Source organism: Idiotropiscis lumnitzeri, chromosome 2 (assembly GCF_059441095.1).
Source record: "Idiotropiscis lumnitzeri isolate Australia: NSW breed Sydney's pygmy pipehorse chromosome 2, RoL_Ilum_1.0, whole genome shotgun sequence".
Lineage (NCBI taxonomy): Eukaryota > Metazoa > Chordata > Actinopteri > Syngnathiformes > Syngnathidae > Idiotropiscis > Idiotropiscis lumnitzeri.
This window is the reverse complement of record NC_142392.1, coordinates 5,241,154-5,261,375: the sequence shown is the minus strand read 5'-3', so window position 1 is coordinate 5,261,375 and position 20,222 is coordinate 5,241,154. Positions and strand designations below refer to the sequence as shown.

The 20,222-nt window shown below is 40.4% G+C and overlaps 3 protein-coding genes across 8 annotated transcripts; 2 read left to right on the top strand and 1 right to left on the bottom strand.

Annotated features, from left to right (window-relative positions):
- Window positions 1-34: 34 nt before the first annotated feature.
- On the bottom strand, window positions 35-10,294 carry recql (RecQ helicase-like). Of its 3 annotated transcripts, XR_015839768.1 has the most exons (17): window positions 9,791-10,294; window positions 9,432-9,480; window positions 9,009-9,227; window positions 8,653-8,832; window positions 8,460-8,566; window positions 8,081-8,279; window positions 7,844-8,010; window positions 7,637-7,715; window positions 7,423-7,571; window positions 7,145-7,262; window positions 6,909-7,047; window positions 6,747-6,838; window positions 5,886-6,102; window positions 5,520-5,649; window positions 3,448-4,042; window positions 3,031-3,103; window positions 35-970 (listed from the first exon to the last, which is right to left on the bottom strand). XR_015839768.1 is itself a non-coding variant. In XM_088281549.1 (16 exons), exons 2-15 carry the CDS (start codon window positions 9,454-9,456, stop codon window positions 3,452-3,454), a joined length of 2,412 nt encoding a protein of 803 aa, XP_088137675.1. In that variant the 5' UTR covers window positions 9,457-9,480; window positions 9,791-10,294; the 3' UTR covers window positions 1,310-3,103; window positions 3,448-3,451. The 3 variants fall into 3 exon arrangements, 2 of the variants coding, with proteins under 2 accessions (XP_088137675.1, XP_088137662.1); XM_088281549.1 differs by lacking the exon at window positions 35-970 and having other exon boundaries at window positions 1,310-3,103; XM_088281536.1 differs by lacking the exons at window positions 35-970; window positions 3,031-3,103 and having other exon boundaries at window positions 3,155-4,042.
- golt1ba (golgi transport 1Ba) lies at window positions 10,283-13,915 on the top strand. 2 transcript variants are annotated; one of them, XM_088281570.1, is made up of 5 exons: window positions 10,283-10,460; window positions 11,520-11,611; window positions 11,703-11,881; window positions 12,041-12,122; window positions 12,379-12,402. In XM_088281570.1, the coding sequence occupies exons 1-5, from the start codon at window positions 10,436-10,438 to the stop codon at window positions 12,385-12,387; spliced, it is 387 nt and encodes a 128-aa protein (XP_088137696.1). In that variant the 5' UTR covers window positions 10,283-10,435; the 3' UTR covers window positions 12,388-12,402. The 2 variants fall into 2 exon arrangements, with proteins under 2 accessions (XP_088137696.1, XP_088137688.1); XM_088281562.1 differs by lacking the exon at window positions 12,379-12,402 and adding an exon at window positions 12,996-13,915 and having other exon boundaries at window positions 10,284-10,460.
- Window positions 13,916-14,498: 583 nt separating this feature from the next.
- On the top strand, window positions 14,499-19,937 carry tmpoa (thymopoietin a). Of its 3 annotated transcripts, XM_088288843.1 has the most exons (8): window positions 14,499-14,571; window positions 14,693-15,011; window positions 17,220-17,337; window positions 17,468-17,617; window positions 17,699-17,832; window positions 18,363-18,500; window positions 18,668-18,768; window positions 18,974-19,937. In XM_088288843.1, the coding sequence occupies exons 2-8, from the start codon at window positions 14,769-14,771 to the stop codon at window positions 19,386-19,388; spliced, it is 1,299 nt and encodes a 432-aa protein (XP_088144969.1). In that variant the 5' UTR covers window positions 14,499-14,571; window positions 14,693-14,768; the 3' UTR covers window positions 19,389-19,937. The 3 variants fall into 3 exon arrangements, with proteins under 3 accessions (XP_088144969.1, XP_088144968.1, XP_088144971.1); XM_088288842.1 differs by having other exon boundaries at window positions 14,502-15,011; XM_088288845.1 differs by lacking the exon at window positions 18,363-18,500 and having other exon boundaries at window positions 14,504-15,011.
- The last annotated feature ends 285 nt before the right edge of the window (window positions 19,938-20,222 follow it).

The following is a 20,222-nucleotide window of genomic DNA, read 5'->3' as shown; positions in this document are numbered from 1 at the left end:
TGACTATTGACTATTACTTGAGTTTAAAAGCAACTTTTAATTCAGCAGATACTGACAACCCTGCTTAACATTTTTTTTTTTTTTTTTAACAGTGACATTTAAGAATATTTTTGGCAACTGCTGAGTTTTTTGTTGCTGCTGACCAATCCAGCAGCACTTACCGAGGCAAAGCAGTCTTTCAAATGTAATAAAATGTCAGATGTGTCAATCAAAATTCTGCCAATTTTTCTAGAATTGCAAATGCCTGATTTTTTATGTTATTTGCTGACCAACAGCCTGAAGGGGAAGCAAATAATAGCGCTTGGAATTCAACATTTCACAACGGATTTTGTACAGGAGCAATTTGTGGGCTGGGCTCGGCAACGTTTTCAGTGGATGATTGGTAACTGGAAAGAAAAAAACATTTAATCACACAGGAATCCATCCTGAGAGTAATCTACCACAAAATGAAATCTGTACTTCAGTAGCTTTTAGATGAAATGTCGCCACGGCTTTTGACGGAGACTGATGATGAAAAGCAGGTGTTAATGAGACATTTCAAAAAACGCGTTCTCGCCTTTGACTGGAAATGAAGACGTGACCGCTATTTTTTTTTTTTCCCGGGGAGCTCGTCACGGCGGGCGTAATGATTGCAAAAGCTCAGCGATGAGCAATGAATACGCTAATTCTGTTTCGGAGCTCACAGGCCTCCTTGCTCATCTCTGCTTCTCGTTCGTGCTCTATGCAATCATCTCAATGGGAGAGGAAGGAAGAGGAGGGCTGCAGTCTGAATCAAAATGAGGAGAGGAAGTAGCGCACGGGAAGATGTGATGCAAATGCTTTACACGAAGGATCAGCGACTGGCCGGAAGATCATTCCCGTTTTATACATACATTGAATTTCTCTTAAGCAGCTCTCCGGTCCTCCGTTAACAAAGAGATGACTCAGCGCTGCTTTTTCTACTCTTCATTTTGGAGCTTCCTATAAAATACTGAAAGGCAAGTTAGCGTATTGGGATTTTATTTAGACAACATCACCTGCAAACATGACAAGGGGAAAAGGAATTTCAAGGTTGCACTGAATAGCATGTCCTGTTCAGAAAATTAATATTTACATTTAAGATGCTGAATTTAATTAACAGCCCAGATGGGGGATTTTTTTTTTTTTTTTTTACAAACTTCAATTATTAAATCATAGTTTTGTGTGTGCCTGGCAAAAACTCCCACTCTCCACTTTCAACTCCAAAAGAAAGAATGGCATCAAGCTGAGTCCAAGCGTTACCTCATACTGACATGAAGCCTCTCGCCAATGAATAATTTAGCTGTATTCTGATTTTGAACAAGGTTGAACTTGAGACATCACAAAGAGAGGCTTGAGGATTTTCGAGTGTTTTTCTCCTCCTGATTGAGCGCCGTCTTCCTGGAGATTGCGTTTAATTGGAACTGACTGATATAGCAATGTAAAATGGATTCACACTATCAACAATATCCGTTCGGACATACATAGCTTATAATGCGGCAATAATCTATTGAAAAAAATAAATAAATAAAAATGAGGTTGAGAAACTGGCTGGGAGGAATGCAGCTAAGCCACCTGGGAGGATGAATGAAGGCCCTTTGAAAGTTTTGTTTTTTTTTTTCCTCCACAGGCGAGGTAAACCTATGCGAGTTTATAAACTATATTTGATGTCAGTTTCTAAAACCGATGCAGCAGCACGGCCAGCCCAGGAGAATTTGCGGCAATGTTGCGTTATACTTGTGTTGTTGAGTATTTGTGACTGTGGCACGCTCGGGGATTCATTTGCGAAGAGGCAGAGACGTCGGGTAGAACGCAATCGGAATAGTAAATAAAATATTATGAAGGTTAAGAGAGCGTGTAAAATGTTTTGAAATTGTTTAAACTCTGTCATGTCGGATTGGTCGTCTGAGATCGTGATAATGTTCAAATGGAACGGCTGCACGGTTAATAAGCGTTTGTTTTATTTCCAGATTTTATTGTTCTTCGATTTCAATGCTGATCAGGCTTCCCACTTTGCGTAGGAGCAGCGGCTCTACATTTGAGCCCCTCCAGGATGACCAAGCTTCTTATCCTGTCTCTAAGGCGAGGTACTTTGTACATAAGGATTTTTTTTCTTTTTAATGGATGGAAGGTGCTTTGGTAATGGAAGATTGGAGTCCCGAAGCGGCCATAAATAAACAAGAAAAATAAAAAAAAATAAAAACTGCTTCCAGGCAAATGAGGTGCCCTTGACTAAATATCTCAAGTTTGAGTCACAACTGAATTGTTTGCTCTCTAGGCTTGTATTTTTAATCGGGGGTTATTTTTAGGATGGAGATATGATAAAGTAAAATGCAAACATCCAGCAAAAGAACACCATTGGAATTAATATTCAATGATCCTTGAGGACAGCGAGCGAGAAATATGGGCTAATCTTAAGATCATTTATTCATTCATTCAGTATAAGATACTATCGGCTTGCTTTTTTTTTATATATTATTAAAAGCACAACATGGTGGATGCATATATGAATAATGCAGAGAGTACCTAGCATCTGGCTGCTTTTTCTCTTCAAACTTATATCGCCCCCTCCAGCTTCTATCACTCTGGCATCCTTTTGAAATGAATATCGCCCCCTCCCCAATGCTTATTTTATATGTGGCACACGATATGTGGATGTAGTCCATATTTCAAATGACAGCAATGTGAATAATCAATTTAGAGTGATGAAAGCCCCCTCTCCGGAGACGAGCACGGCCAGAGGTCAGTCCGTGAAAAGAGCGAAGGATTGAAGCTGCATGTGAGCTACCGGCTTGAAAATCCAAAATCGACAGTAGGAGGATAAAACCTTGCAAGGCATTTTAAATCCAACTGGCTGGACTGTGCAGGAGTAAGTTATTGCATCCCATATCAGGTGTAAAACACAATCTGTTCTATGACTAAGCCGTCGTAAAACTCTTATTAAATGGATTATGTTCAACAATCACGATTTTAAAAACTCGCTTGAATTTAACAACGGTGCAGCTGATGAAGATTTATTGTAATGTCACTTACGGAGTCCCGCAGGGATTAGTACGCAGCCCGCTATTGTTCAATGGATGTCCTGCAACTTTTTTGCTTCTTAACCCTGAAAAAAAAAACAGAGATGCTTATGATTGGCCAACCTTGACACTGACACCAGTTTAAGGGCCCCATTGTCGATTTCTAATCAATTTCAAATAATGGTCCGATCAATTATTTTGCAGGTCATATGAAAGTCAGATATTTATTGGCAACAAAGCAGCTAAGTGCCAATTCTCAAAGTGTCGTTTTTACAAAACAAATATATCGTAGTTCCAGTGAAACCATGGCATCGAGTACACCAAATAAACGTCTGTGATTCTAATTCTAATCGATTAGATATTATTTTCTAAATTAACTGCATACACTGCCGAGTGCGTCACTATTTTGCTGCGACAGAAAAATGATTACATGGTCACCGGTGGACCAGCTTCCTTCGACTGCTGACACGCGTCCACAAGCTGCGGGCCGTCTGCGTGATGGTCATCCTGCGGGGAAGTCGCAGGGCCTTGAAAGGTTCCCGGATACAAGCCAGCAGCCCCGACTCATTGTCCTGCCCCAGATACTCATGGGAGATGTAGTTTATTCTCCGAAGTTGATTCCTGTAGTGGTTCCGCAGGTCGCGCAGCTCCTCGGCGGCAGTGTCGGAAATAAAAGAAGCCTGGGATGGAGAGCTGGGGACTGTGTGGGTAGGCGGGTCGGCAACATTTGCGTGGGGTTTCTTTCTCGTTCTTTGAGGAGTGGTGGATTTTCGTTTAGAACCCGACTGAGCCGGCGTAGAAATTTCGACATTCACTTCAACTACATGCTGAGGCATGCAGACCGTCCCGTTGTCTCCTCCGCCAGCATAATTGTCCGTTTTCACCGCTGGGTTTACGTTAAGTTTCCTCGACAAGTTCTCGTGTGCTTTAAATTGTTTCAGTTTCAATTGGGGAGGACAGCTGTTTTCCTTTACAAAGGCGAGACAGACCTCATCAATGATCTCCTCATTAGGAGCTGGCGCATCCTGTCATAATGAAAATCAGTGTCAGTCTGGAACTGGAGAAACGGTAGCAAGACATTTTTATTGCATTCGAGACATGGCACAGCATTCAAGAGGTGTTAAGACTGGTGGATACAATGATTCATTATTTTGTGAAAAGAAAACATCATAAGGAGAGCAATTGTGATTATTAGAATGTTAGTCTCTGGATTTCCATACAAGCGTGTGAACCCGGCTGATATATACCAATATAAATATTTTCCAATTTGTCTTTGGGATTGTTTTGCCAATTTATTCAGCAGTCATACAAAAAAAAAAAAGAAGCATCCAATTTCAGACATAATTGTTAGTTTATGCATGCTCCAGAGTTTGGCAAAAATCATAATCGCATGTCAGCGCCAATTAGTAATTTAATACTTAAAGTTGTATCATCCCAGTGTCTGTTGATGGCCATGCGACGAGCAGGGGGAAAAAAAAAAAAAAAAAAAAAAAGAACTTAGTACTTAGTCAGCTTCTCCTCTGGATGGAATCAGGGGGAGGGGGGGGGACTATGGGAGCTCTTTCTTGGCTTTCTTGGACACTGGAGCTTCTCCGTGACTTTGATCTGATCCCTTTACCACTTTGGCTTTTCCCCGGCCGCTCTGTGTTTTAACCTGTTGGCCATTAACGACGACAATCTTTACCAAATTCAACTCCTCGAGGGAGTAGACAACAGAGTACCAGCCCAAAGGGTAATAAACAAACAAAAAAAAAACTTGTATACGAGGATGATTGCTAAGCTGAGCATTTTCCATGATGCTTGGTGGAATTTTTTTTCATTAAGTGAATTATAATGACGCATATTGCAAACCAAAAATGTTACATAAATTGACATTAAATGCTGCATAATGAATGTGTTTGCTCAGTTTAGCAATCCCTGTAATAAATGCAGTTATTACAAGTTTGGTGATTAATAATCATCTACATTAAGCAGCCGAGTGTGACTTCATACAACGGAACAGATAAAACACAGAAAATACATACACTACAAAAGTCAGAACAATGTAGCATTTGATTCGGTGGTTACTTACCTTAGACATTAGAATAATGTGATATGGATGAAAGTCGGAAGAAAGTGGTTAGAGAAAATGAGCAAAAGGCCATTAAATGTCACCAAAATTGCAATCACAAAGAGTTAAAAAAAATAAAATAAAATAAAATAAAATAATGTAAATAAATAAATAAATAAATAAAAAAGGAGGAGCATGAAAATCTGAGCTTGACATTAACTGGAAAATGTTTTGCGTCGGTCAACACAGAATTTGTACATCTTTAGCCACAATTTTAAGTTGCAGCTATTGGAGCATTTCAGGTTAATTGCCGATATATATTTTTTTATACAGGAATATTATTGCTATCATGATTTTTTTTTTTAATGAAAAAGAGTTAAGAAAAGCTCAGAAGAAAAAAAATCAGAAAAACGAGCATGCATATGTCGGTCGAAGTAACAATTTTAACTCACCAATGAAGACTGAGAAAATGCCACCCGCATCTTCATGCTCAGCATGCAATTTTGGTTTTTCAGCAGGGGAGCTTTGCGGCCGAGCAATAGGTAGAAGTTAGTTGTGTACGGCGTGAAGCTAAAATCCTCTCTATAAAAGAAAAAAAAAAAAAAAAAAAAAAGGACATTAGAGGTTCGTCGTGAAAGAGGAGCAAAACGCCATCATTTTAAAAACAAAAACATATTGGTGGCTCTAAGACCTTTGAAAAGCAGTTTCGTGAAGAGAGCAGATATGCATGATGCAGTAATTTATTTGTATCGACTCACCCCAGAACGCACGAAACGAACACACAAAAATTAATATGTACTTAGTTTGGAAACTCCTACTTGAGGTATCCTTGGAGCAGCAGGTGGACAATCACATCCTGAGCCTGCGGTTGAGACAGTGTGGTGATCTCCATTAACTTCCGGTGCTTGGCGGGGCCCTTGCCGCTCCAGGCGTCCAGCAACTTTAGCGGAGTCAGTTTCTCATTCATGGATGCCGCAAGCTCCAAAATCTGCACCACTTCCCTGGCATGTTTGGTGATGTCCATCGAGATGACGGCTGAAGATGAGGAGATGTTGATCAGAATGGGCTGTTGGTCAGCAGTTATAAAATACAACTTTTTAATAAGGAATTGGAAGGAGATGATGTTACATGAAAGTAAATAAAGCAATAAAAAAAAAAAAAAAAAAAATTATATATATATATATATATATTTATTTTATTTTTTATTTTTTTTTTTAAATCACTTTTGGATGGATTTCCAGCATTTTTGGAAAAAATGGTATACTGTATTTTTATGTTATATAAGCATTAAATATTTATCATAATTATTTTAGTTGCATGATTTATCAGAAAAAAATCACACATTTCAATGTAAACATATGCAAATATAAATAATTTTTTAAATGGAATTTTTTTCAACCACTGTCACTCACGGTTCTTAATGCAAATTTTATTGGCAGCTAAGAGCAAGTGGGCAATCCTTTGAAAATGATTAAAGAACACTCCCGCACAGGATAAAACGCTTTGAAGGGATTTCAGGAAGACGTTACAGTCTTAAGGTGATATGCGGCGGAATCCTCCTCAAGGGCTGGATTCCACGTTATTATCATGCGCTTTAAAAAAAATAATAAAATAAAAATAAAATAAATTTAAAAAAAAAAACATAATCGTGACTGACTTATCATCTCGCACGCACAAACCTCTCTGGTCGCGGCACATATCACACATCTGCTTGCATTGTCTTTCGTCCCACACTTGATCGAAATGAAGCGCCAACAGGGACCGACGACACCTGCCAACCGCAAAGACAGATCACATGATCTGTCTAACGGCGTGTAAAGCAGGATGAAGGCGTTTGTTACCTGTCAACATTCAGGCAGTAAGCCACCATCTGATTCAGCTTCTGTTGACCAACGTTCTCCATGACTACCATCGAGCTGACGCGGAAGATGTCAAAAAAGCCAAAGTAGATGATGCAGTCAGCTGGACGTTCGTCCCGACCTGGAAATTTTTTTTTTTTTTTTTTAAATCAGATTAGTGAAAAGTAGTATTTCAATGACTTCACATTTGGGGGAATGTTCTTTTTTTAGGACTGTACCTGCCCGTCCACTCTCCTGGTAGTAGTTTTCAACTGACTTGCTGATGGTGTGATGGATGACAAACCTGACATCCGGCTTGTCTATCCCCATGCCAAATGCCACTGTGGCTACCACCACCTATTGGCAGAAACAGTAAATTGACGAGTGGCGGTCCAACATGACTAACCACATAAAGTGTTTTTGAGCGGAATTGTATGACTACAAGGCAAATCATTTATTAGGTGTAGTCAACACAACATTGAGATTGGAATAGGCCAGGCTCGTAAATCACAACTACCTGAATTTTGCCGGATGACCACTTGCGATGAGTGCAAGACTTATCGTCAGGGCTCAAATTGGCGTGGTAGGGAGCAGCCAAAATGTTCTTCTGTCGAAGTTCAGAGGACACTGACTCGGCGTCTTTCTGAGAGAACACATAGATGATCCCTGTGGTATAAAAGGAAATCTATTTTGAGCATTTTTAGCTTTACTAGTCTCATTATCTGCAGTACCTGACTGATTCTTGTATCGGTTGTTTATCAGCGAGGCAATGTCGATTATTAATTTGTCATCAGAGACTTTGGCACGGACCTGAGAGGCATTGAGATGGCACATCAGTAAATTAACACTGAATATAAAATGTTAAAAAAAATAAATTAATTAAAAAAAAAAAATCATAATTCATCTGTTTCTTGATAGGTTGATTAAAAAGTGCATACCTCATAATAAAGATTGGTGCGGTTGAACGATGCCGTGACCGTGACTGGGTTTTGCACACACAGAATCTTTGTACAGTCCTTGAGGATGTTGCTGGTGGCTGTAGCCGAAAGCCCAATCACTGGGACCTTTGGAAACTGCCTCTTCAGGATGCCCAAGAGTTTATAATCTGCAGAAAGCATGAGCAAAACTCAAAATCTTCGCCGGGAGCTCCTTTCACATGACATTGAAGTGGTTACCTGGTCTGAAGTCATGTCCCCACTGGCTGCAGCAGTGCACCTCATCGACAGCGATACGACTCAGAAGATTTGCATTGTTGGCTTTCTCCAGGCGAGACATAAACATCTTGCTCTTGGCAATTTTCTCAGGAGTCACGTAGATTATCTTAAATGGGGCCTTTGTGTCTATCATACCAGCTAGAACTGACTTAGAGTGCTCCTGTAAATAAAAAATAAATAAACACTTCTGAGGATTTGATTTATGACATGATTTAGTAGAAGTATGCCTTGTGGTCTGATGAGACCAGGGTACTATTTGGGTCAAGTGGACTCAAACGGGAAAAGTCATTTTAGTGTTGTCCGCTGAGAATGAAAATTGAATATGACCTTTAGTTTTTACCTTGCTACTTGAAGCATTGAGCATCGCAGCTGCCACCTTAATGGAATTCAGGTACATGAGTTGATCCTCCATCAGCGACACCAGGGGAGTCACAACCAATGTAAAACCTAAAATGCACACGCAGACATAATTTACCTGTGTGCATTATAAATTATGACAGCATTTCATCAATCGTGCTCGGATCTTAGGATACCGTCGGAACAGAGCGCAGGGAGCTGATAGCAGAGGCTTTTCCCTTTGCCTGTTGGCATCACTACAAATAGATCTTTTCCAGACAGCGTCAGATTGATGGTCCGAAGCTGCAGGGGTCTGAATTCGGAAAGGTGAAACGAATCCTTCAGGTGCCGCATCACATTTTTGGACCAAGGAAAATCTAAAAAGGTGAAACGTGGGACAGTAAATGAGAAACTGCAGATGAATTATGTGAAGGATGTGTTGCCCTCCGAAATTGGACCGGCCGTAGATCGGGAATGGAGGTTGCAAAGGCCTCCTCCCTCCAACTCTTTCAATACGCTTGCTTTCTTAGAAGTGTCATCGTGTGGAAGGTACCTGTGCCATCATAGTGCTGCATTTCCTCTTCACTCATTTCAGAGGCAGTTCTGGAAGACTGATGAGATGAGGATGATGCAGCATCACAGGCCTCCTCCAGCCTGCACAGTAGCGCATTTTTACGGGAAGTCAATTCCGTTTTCTTTTCAATGAGCTCTTCTATCTGTAGTTCCACCAGCTCCAGCTCAGCTTCCACGGATTCCAACTCTGTCTGGACATCTAGAAAAGAGCACAATGAAATGGAACCAATTAATTAACCTGTTGCAGAAAACGAAAATGTTTCAAAAATTATCCAATTTCGATGAAGGTATACCACGGTTTGGAGCTGAGACTAACTAACGCAATCCTGATAGAGGAAAGTAACACCACTCGGGACAAACAGCATGCAAACGTTTTGTGGTTGCTGTAACATATCAGACTCACCATTTGTTTGATCAAGACAATCCATGCTGTGAAATCACAAATATGAATCCTGCAAAAAAAAAGAAGATTGTCAGGAGGGTGGAATTGATCTGTGATCATTTCTACAACGCTTATTTTAAAAAAAAATCACCATCACTTTACCAGATTAAATCTCAAACTTAACCCTTTAGTCAAAAAAAAAAAAGGGGCAAATTTTAGCCTTTTGCTCAGTACGTTGAATTCAACCACTGTCCGACGAAGATTGTACACATAGGCAGAAAGTTAGCTAGACTAGCATCACGTTAAAGAAAGGAATGCACTCTATCGAAGGCAACGTTAGTTATACGAAAAAGAAAATACTTATGGAAACTCGAACTTACATTCAAACCCGGTTCAGACTGTTTTCCTTGTTGCTGAACCCTCTTGCCGGTTACTATGGCGCTCCATTGATTGATATACGAATCTTGCCCTGGATACTGACTCGCAGGTTACCATTACCATTAAACCAAAGTATATGAATGGATTCAGCCTCATAAAATTTGTAGGTATCGCTTGCACCAAGCCATAACTTTTATTTCACAAAAAATGTAACCATAAAATGTCGCTATGTTAATACGTAAATCAAAGTGGTAGTTTTGTTGTGCCCACATCGGGTTAAAAAAAAACTTTACAGCACGTACATTCAAAAACACAAGTCAAGCGACTAAAACACTACAAAAATACTCAAATAAATAGAAATCCGAGCAATTATATTTACATAATCGCTAAAATACATTCAATAGTTTATTTCGTGTCGTATTGATGTGTAAATGTATAATTTGCTCGGGAAAAGCGTGCGGTGAGTGTTTAAGAAAATGCGGCATTGAACGCAACACGATCTTATTCCGGAAGTTGTCATGGAGCGAGGGTGTGTTTCCGGAAGACGTGGCTGTTGCTGCAGTGGCAGCTGTCAACCTAAATAGTCTTATATGAAAACTTAAATTTTTTAGTTCATTTTTACACATACTAGTCAAATTAGTGCCAAGATGATTTCCTTAACGGACTCGCAAAGTAAGGTTTTCGATTGCTGATCATCCAAGTAGCTTTCCCCTTTTTGTCCTAACCGGCTTCGTGAGCTAGTTGTTAGCATCTGAGGCTAGGAATGCTAGCTCTCATTTTTGCCACCACCAGCCATGCCTACGTTACACTTCAGTGAATTTGTTAAACGTTTTGATTACGCATTCAGTTAACTTGCTTTTAACATCCAGAGAATAGGGAGAATAGTCCATTTAAATCTTTGCATTTACTCTGGAATCATTTTAAATTGAATTCTGCTTACTGTTAAAGATAAAACGAGTTGAAAATGGAATGTGGGGGGGGGGGTGAATATTGACATGAATAAAAATCACGCCTGCCAGAGGAATTGATTAATTGTAATGTTTAAATGTTTGCATTACAAACAACTAATTTGTGGTTCGTTGCACAGTTGCCTGTTGATGTCAAGTTTATTTGCACAACCCTTAATCACTTCAGAGTTTTTAAACTATTTACATCTTAATAATTATGTTATCGTAGCACCCTTAAAAAAGTGTTTGTTTTTCATATATTAGGTAGCAAGGTTGTGGTTCTTATGATAAAACGTGCATTTTATTTTTTTTTGCTGGAAAAACAAATGAAACATTATGATGCTTGCAGTTTCCCAATGTTTTCTTTTATAGAGCATTTTTCCCTATTTGTAAAATGTTGTTGTACCAGTGGAGTAAGCTTTAGTTCCAGTTTAGCTGGTCTGAGCAAGCGTTGGAGTTTTTATTTAACGCGAGTTAACTGCAGTTCTTTAATCAGTCGGATGCAAATAGTGAGAAGCACTGTGCAAATTTTATGTACATACAGTTAGTAGTATAAGAGTGTTTTGTTTGCATTAAAAAAAAAAAATCAAACGTCTGGTCTGAAATAATTGTTCACTAAGCCCCTGTGAACAAGTCATCTGTCACAGTTAAGAGGTAGTGACAGATTTTGAGCATGAAGCGTTCTCATATCACTCAAACCACAAAGCTGCTCCACACCAACAGCATTTCCCCCCCCCATCACGAGAACTGAACATGCGTGTGTGTGTGTGTGTGTGCCCAACAGAAATCGGAATGGGATTAACAGGCTTTGGCGTGTTTTTCCTCTTCTTTGGGATGATCCTGTTCTTTGACAAAGCACTCCTGGCAATTGGGAACGTAAGTGTGTATTTTGCATTGCGTGTTTACCAAAAGTGTTGACATTTAATTTACGTTTTCTAATTCTGCATTTTTTTTTTATGCCGACCAGATTCTGTTTGTTGCTGGACTTGCCTTTGTCATTGGCCTAGAGAGGACTTTCCGCTTCTTTTTCCAAAAGCACAAAATGAAAGCCACCAGTTTCTTCCTAGGTGGCGTGTTTGTTGTGCTCATCGGTTGGCCCATAATTGGTGTTGTGCTGGAGGTATATGGATTTTTCCTCTTATTCAGGTAAGAGGATGCCAAAAACTGTGAAGCCTGCACTTGGAACACACAGAAAATAGCACAAAAGTAGTCCAGGATTATTATTCAGAATCGTGAATTAATAACATCATAAATACCAACACTCACGTCTCTGTTTTCATCTTTCCCCTTCTCTCACTGGTCCAGAGGCTTCTTCCCGGTTGTAATAGGCTTCATCAGAAGGATACCAGTCCTTGGCTCCATCTTAAACTTGCCCTTCATCAGTGCAGTAAGTGTGATCCAAATGTATCGCGTCTTGTTACGGTTGCTCGTAGCATGGCTTTTAGTTTAGTAATAAACTATGTATTAACCAACCGTTAAAACGGGCACAAAACGACACAACAATCAAGATGTTGAAAAAGCCCTCACTGTGTATTTTAAGCAGATGCAATCAATAAATTCAAACTCATCAACATGCCCCACCACTGGTGGGGAAAATAAAAATCCATTTGGGATGACTGTTTGTGTGCTTTTGTTTTTCAAAGCCTTCGTAGGATAATCAGCAGTCGTGGTCAGTCACTGCCGATTTTCCTTGCATGCATTTAAATGCAAGTTGATGTAGAACACACCTTTGTTAAAATAGACGTTTTAGTTTTTGCATCTTTCTAACTTTTTTAAAAAAAAAATTTTTACGCTGCATGGTTCAAATGATTAGAAACGTTTAAACTTTATTTGGGGTGAATCAGTCATTTTAAAGTTGACGTCACAGGTAAATGTACTCATCTTAAGCCCCGCCCCCACCATAGACAGAATTTATTTGATTTATTTTTTTTACCCTCACCGCTATTAAGTTACAAGATTCTAGTTCATATTTAACGGTGGGGAAAAAAAAATCTGAAATAATTTTGTGTTGTTTTTTTTTAGATCACAAAAATGTGATAGATTAACTGAATTTATTTTAGTTTAATGTTTTGTATATAAATAAATTAACTTTTAAGGCATACACGGGGAATGCAGACAACTACAGGGTAACATCATTTATAGAACTTAAAGTCTTTTTAGTGACCAGAAACCGAAAGACAACCCAATAACAAGCCATGATAATTTTTTTTTTTAATGATCTGGACCAAAATTCAACACAATTGCCTTCTTCTCTTTTCAGTATGTGGACAAAGCGAGCGAGGGCAACACCATGGTATAACACGGACATCTAAGAAGCGAGGACGTCTTCGTTTGAAAATAGCGCATTTTGACAAAGCAACGCAATCTGCCAATGGAAACCATTTCAAGTTGCTCAGGTTATGCGTTCGGTGACGACATCATCCTGCAGGCGGAAGAACAAAAGACTGCTTCTCTTTGCTTGTCATCACTGCTCATCGAAAGGTCATCCGTCTTGTTACTCAAAGAGAGACCGTACTACTCTTTCCCCATTAATAAATCACACAAAGTGGCATCCAAAGGCATCACAGATTATGTGCAGTGTTGAATCAACAACTTTCTGCAAAAATGAATAGTGGACAGTTTTTGCTGTGTTCTTTTTTTTTTTTTGTGCCTCTGCTTTAAATTCTAGAAGGCTTTTTAAGTGCAGCATTTTATTCGTGCTGTTATTATGCAACAGTTTGTTTTGGTCTCACAGCTCTTATTACAGCTAACCCTTCAGATATCAAACATCACGCCCGTCAATTCCACTTTGACGATGTGTATTTAAAAGGCAAACATTCATGAGGACGTCTGATAAGCTTTTCATTAGGATGTTTGATACCATTTTTGAAACGGTCATTTTGTATATTTAAGCACATCCATAAAAAGATGCGATGAAGGTCACTTTTGTTTCGATCCAATGTTTAGTTGCTCACATCTCGAAAGTCAACTTTGTGGATTGCCAACGGCTTTGTGGTCAAATACCAAGTGTTGTAAATGTTTTTGGTTTCATTTACATGTCCGTTCTGTTCATGTTTGGCAAGGTAAATGTTTTCATATTAGTGGCTGGTATTTACGACAAAGTTTCCCCATTAATGAACTGTACAAATTGTGTTTACAGTATTTTGTATAAATATTTGTCACTAAAGAAAGGAAATTGTCTTTTTTTTTTCTGGAATCTTAATTTCTTAAGCCTTACAAACAAACTGACTGACTGAGTGTTGGACTGGAACCTCCAAAATGGAACACAACCCGTTCTATGATGCTCTATTACTTTGGTTAGAATGTCATTTTCTGCCATTTACATCGAATGTAGGAGGCGCTACTTTTACAACTTTAAAATATATTTTTCACCAATGCCTGATTTGTGTGCAAAGTTTGGTGCGTTTTCATTCATATTTAGGCCCTCAAAAAATGCTAATCATTGTTGAGAATAATCAATTCTACAGAAACAAATTGCTTGGATCCTAATTAATTTGTTTCAGAACTATCATGCACATCCTATCACGTCCGCCATATTTAAAAAAAAAAAACAACTAAAAACTAGTAAATTCTAACAGACAGCCTAAATAAATAAATGTCAAATGCAAAACTCAAAATTAAAAACTATTGAAACACGGGTGCCGAACCGCGAGTATACGGGGGACGGAAGCCAATCACAGACAGGAAGTCCGCTAGGCCAGAAGGTGGCGCCCACGCACCAAAAGTTATTGCCAACCGCCAACAAACACGACAAAGAAGAAGCTTCTTCCCACATTTCGTCTACTAAAACGTGACTTCATTATTCCAGAGGAAGAAGCCACAACTTCAAGTTGCAGGTACTTTTTTACCCGTTTTAACTGCGAATCTTGCTTTGCGGAATGATTCCACTAAGAGGCGCCAGTCAGCCGCTCTGATCGCACCAACCGATCCTGCTTTTTTTTCTTCTTCCCTTCTGAGTTTCCCTCGAAGCAAGCTAGGCCAACTCCCCCCCCCGGTTGCTATCTTCCCCTTCCCCGCTACTCCACACGCCGACATGCCGGAATACATGGACGACCCGTCGCAGCTCACCAAGGACAAGCTTAAGAGCGAGTTGCTGGCCCACAACGTGGAGATCCCGAGCGGCAACCACAATAAAGACGTGTACGTTCAGCTTTATCTGGAGAATTTGACCGCGCAGAACAAGAAGCATGTCGTCGCCGCCACTTTGGACGCCTTCTCCAGTGACGAGGAGCTGCCCCCGCCTGTGGTCTCCAGCAGAAGCCGCTCATCCGGCAAAGTGAGTACCGGTACTTTTTTTTTTTTTTGCTCAATTTAGTGGAGAGAAAGGTGATTTAAAACGATCGATCGAGAAACTATCATGCATAAATGTGGAGTGCACCATTCGGGCAGAATCAAAACTCATCTCGGGAAAACCAAAATAGTAAAACTGCAAATTCTGCACGTGTGGTGTGATTCCTTGCTACAACTTTCGTGCTAACATTTGACTTTTAGTTCGACTGAATAGCCCCATTTGTTGTCAGGGTTCAATTTCATGTCAGCTGTCGTGGCCCTCGTCTGGTGCTTTCGATGCACTCCCCCTACACTTTTAAACGAGACACTTCTCCACTTTATCAGTTGGCATGGGCGCATCTGGTTGAGGGGGCCTGGAGGGGATATGCCCACCCCCCCCCCCACGCTCGCTTTCGCAATGTAAGGCGACGAAAATATCACTAACGTTCCGTTTGTATTGAGCCTGCATGGTGAATGTTATGCTTCTACTAATTATGAATGGAAGTTGCGCAAGAATGTTGGAATCTGCACTTTTGAATCAGGATCTCCAACTTGGCAATTATTTCTACTTTGCTAGGTAACTCTTTTCGTGTTCAAAAGATGCTTAGTAGAACTTATAGAACATACATTTAATTTACATTTCATGAAAAATGTTAAGGTCACTTACACAAGATCAAATTACTGATCCAATGAACTAATAAAACCTGTGGCTTGTTTGGTGTGCCGCTTGGCATGGGGGTTGAATGACATCATACAGATGCTGTTTGTGGGCGTGACTTGTTCAATGTTTTTATATTGGAATATTTAATATAAATAAATACATACAATTTAAGTGTTCTAGTAATGCAATGTTTATTACATGTCTATTACACTTCACACGTTGAAAAATTAGTCTTCTTGCCTGTCGCAAGAGTTCACATCTGTGACATCTTTAGCATCTTTGCCCTTCTTTCATCTACTTTGTTTTATTGAGGAAATGCTTTGGGTTAAAGGTAACGCCTACATGTCGAGTATGCCATAAAAGTACCGTCCTTCTCCATAATTGAGCCTTTTGCTTCTCGCTGCTGTTATCCATCATGAGTTACCGGATACACGCATGTTTGCGTGATTATAGGCTGCTGGTATCTGAGGAGGTAGTGGAAGCGGTGGTGATGGGGGGGGGGTGTTCTGCACGAAATGAATTCCTTACATTTTTCACATAGTAACCTCAAGACAGAGAGCGATTTTAGCAGATAAGTTTGCGATCCTATTCCAATTCTCAACGAAGCAAAGAAATTAGAGTGAAGAGTTCACTGGATCTCTTATTTGCAGCGTTTGCGTCATGTGACCTCATCCGGGCTGCAATGCGTGCTTGTAAAGGAAAATGTGATGGCGTTTGCATACATGGCTTTACTCCATCGAGTTTGCGGGCGGACGTCCAGTTATGACCTCAGGGTTTAGTTATGTCTCCGAAAGCTAGGGCGTGGCCTGCAGCGGGGAGCGAACACCGGGCTAGTTCTGCCTTCCTCTTTTCCCGCTCTCTCTGAGTGCAAGCCTTGCCCGCCGCAGTAAATGCCAAAGTCTTGTAAAACAACTTCCTGAAGTATGCCTCTGACTCTCATGACGTGAGATTTTCTACTAACTTGCCGCAGGCTTTTTTTTTTTTTTTTTAACATAAGAGCAACGTTTTCCCAACGTTGTCTACACTGAAAAGCGACTACAAAATGGGAGGGGTGGAAGAGTGAAGCGAGATGGGGAAACGTGCGGCGACATTCTGAAGGAAATGAAGTGCAAACTTGACATTCTTCAGCTGCTTTACGAACTGGAACCACTTTGGGCGTGTTACGAGTGGATGTGCAGAAGTCTTACGGTACACTTTACAGATGCGTTGGTGAAGAAAGAAAGTGGGCAAAACACCTTTTTTTTTTTCCCCGATCTGTGGCTCAGAAGCTTTGAACCTGAGGCTTCTCTCTGAGTAAATAATAAAATTACGCGGGCTCCACTTAATCAGATCTACTTAACCAGTTTCGGCTATTGCCAGAAGGCTTGGCAAACATGGCTTTCGTGTTTTTTTTTGTTTTTTTTTTAAGAAAGATATTTATCGACGAATTGAACTGACTAGTCGATGAGTCGACTATACTACATGTCAATGCTCAAGTAAGCAGTGCAAATGTTCGATGCAGGACAAAAGAAATTGTCTGTGAAAAAAATAAATAAATAAATGTGTTTTTCACAGAAAGCACCCAGGAAGACAGACAAGATTCAGCCTGACGAATTGGACGTGACCACCCTGACTGATGACTACCTAAGGGACGAGCTGCTCAAACACGGAGTAGATGTTGGCCCGATTGTGGGTGAGTCCATATTTAAAAAAAAAAATAAAAAAAAACTGCGCTTTCCCAACATTGCACAAATAAAACGTAAATTTCATGATCATTCCTTTTTTTTTTTTTTTTTTTTTGTCAACCCATTTTATCTTTCCAGCATCAACACGGAAACTGTATGAGAAGAAACTGCAGAAGCTACTTGATGAAGGCCCCGCGCAGGCGACAATAACAAAAATAGTGGTCACAGAGATCCAAGTTAACCACAACGGCAACTCTGAATCCGACCTCTATAGCGACAAGGAGGATGGTACGGCCCGGCACACCACCACCGCTATGACCTCTAACGTATGGATTCAAGGATGAATATGAAACCAAAGTCTGTTTTTAGAAGTCACGGCGGAAGTGGAGCCTGAGCCTGAGACTGAACCTGAGCCTGAACCAGTTCCCGTGGTGGAGAGGCCAGTTCGGAGCAGAGGGAAGACGCCAGTTACCAGCCGCACTCGCAGCAGCGAGCACAAGACTGTAAGTGGCTCCTCCCCCTTTTTTTTTTTTTTTTTTTGCACTGGAGTACAGTGCAGTCACTCCAAGTGTAGCGTGAGCCTGCGAGTTCTTTCTCAAATCTCATTTCGAGCCGTGCTCTATGTCAGATTCAAAGCACATGATGTGGATTAGCCGTTTCCACGGCATAGCAGATTCTTTTCATGCCTGACTTTTCGCCCTGCTCTCGATATCGGCGTGTTTTTCCGGCTCGCCCACGTTTCATTACGCACCAGTGCCTCTATTTTATTGTTCGTCGCACTTTTAGTCTTTTCAGCAACGGGGCGTTCGGGTTCCTTTCTTGTGATGTAATTAAATTTTTTTTTTTGGTGTTTAAAAATATTTCCTCCACACGTGACACCTCACACTAAAATGGTCTGTTCGGTGAGGGGGGGCGGTGAAGCCACTTGCATGCCATATGCTTGGGCTACGGTGCCGATATGAAATTGTGCCTGTTGCTGTCGGGACAGTTGCCTGACAGCTGGGTGGACAATCACACGCGCGCGGTTTTTCAGCAGGAGGAGCGTGGCTCTCCAGATGACCTCCAGTGTAAACGGAGACTGCAGAAAATCACAAGCTTCCTGGTCAGAGGCAGCCCTGTGACGATGCACAGTGGCACGTCCTCGCAGTGCAAGGACGTAGTCGTGACGCAGGTGTGCAGTCACTGACTGGCTTTTTTTTTTTTTTTTTGGTAGTCACCCGGTGAGGTATCCAAGTACAAATACTTGGGTGTGTTAATTCATTCATGTACTTGCTGGTGATTTGTGAGTTTAAGTCTATCATTATTCAAACCTAGATAAATATGACTGTCTCTCTTCAGGTGGAGAAGATAGCAGCCCGTGAGCAAACCCCCAAAGTGGACGAGAAAGATGTTCTTAAAGAGCTGTTTACCAATAATGGCAATAGTCCAACAGGAATCATGTAAGTACTTGAGTACAAAGTACTGAGATATGTGGCCGACCTAGCGGGCAGAAAACGAGACGACATGGTTGGTTATAACTGAATAAAATCTGCGATTTTTCCATAGGGCTTCATAGTAGATATTAAAAATTCATATCAGTCAAGCAGTGACTTTCTATGACATGAATCAGGAGTCGTTTCCTGTTTTTTTTCTTTTTTCTTTTAGGGCCACTTGCAGACGGCCAATCCGGGGAGCCGCCGGCCGGCCAGTGATCTCCTGCGATCTGTGGAATGATGAAAACGCCCTTCTCTTCTCCCCCAAAATTACTAAAACCATCACCAACTCCACCTCTTCCTCCTACACAGAGAGCCGTCTTATCAACAGAATCAACAGCTTGCCAAACTCCTCCTCCATCTCCTCGAAAGCCTTGACCAGCTCAAGCGCATCCATGCTGCTGTCTGCACCGCCCCCTGCTGGTCCAACCAAAGTAGTGCGCCCAGGCATGGCTCTGTGGAAGAAGATGCTTCTCCTGGCAGTCGGGGCAGCCTTCCTGTTCTTTATTTACCAAGCCATGGAAACCAACACCATCAACCCGTTTTCAACAGGTGCCGCCGAGGTGGCCAGTGGTAGCAAAGCATAGAGTTCGTTCGGGAGGACTGTTTGTTCTTAACATTTACATTCATCTGTGAATCACCATTACAGTCATTTTTTTCCAATAGGTGGTCTGAAATGATCATTGTCCACGTTGTTTCCTTTTTTTTTTTTGTATCACTGAATACTTTGAAATTATGACAAAGCCAGCCAGTTATAAAAAATACCGTAGCTGATGTGGACTCACTAATACTGAATTTTTTTATTTGCATGGTGTGCTTGAACTTGCTGTCATTGAGAGACTTCTTCTCTCACTTGCATTTGAGAGCAAGTCTTATTAGCCGTAGCATTGAAGATAGATGGGATTTTATTTTGTACTTGAGCCAGGTTTATTAGGCTTATTATCCAAATATCATGTCAGCCTTAAATATTTTTTTCTTCACTGTTCTCGTTCTAATAAATATCTTATCGTATTCTACCTAATTCTGCATTCATGTTAGTTATTGAAATACAGTGTTGAATTCACTCAATAAATCATAAATGTTATTCTGTTGAAATTGTGTTTTATTTTTCTGTAAAATAAAACTAATTTCTTGAATTATGTTTCGATCACTTTTTAAATTTCATACATGGCATTACAGTGGATACAGTAAATCTCTGCCAGTGTTTACATTTTCAAGCGATCACTTATACAAGATTCTGAGAAAATCACAATCTCGATGCCTTTTTTTTCCTCAAATGGGGTAATGAACAGACATTTTTTTAATTGAAGCCATCTCGGAATAACTAGTATAATACAGTAATCCCTCGCTCTATCTCGCTTCACCTATCGCTACTTCGCAGATTTTTTAAGTGCTTTTTTTTTTTTTAGTAAATCCTGATT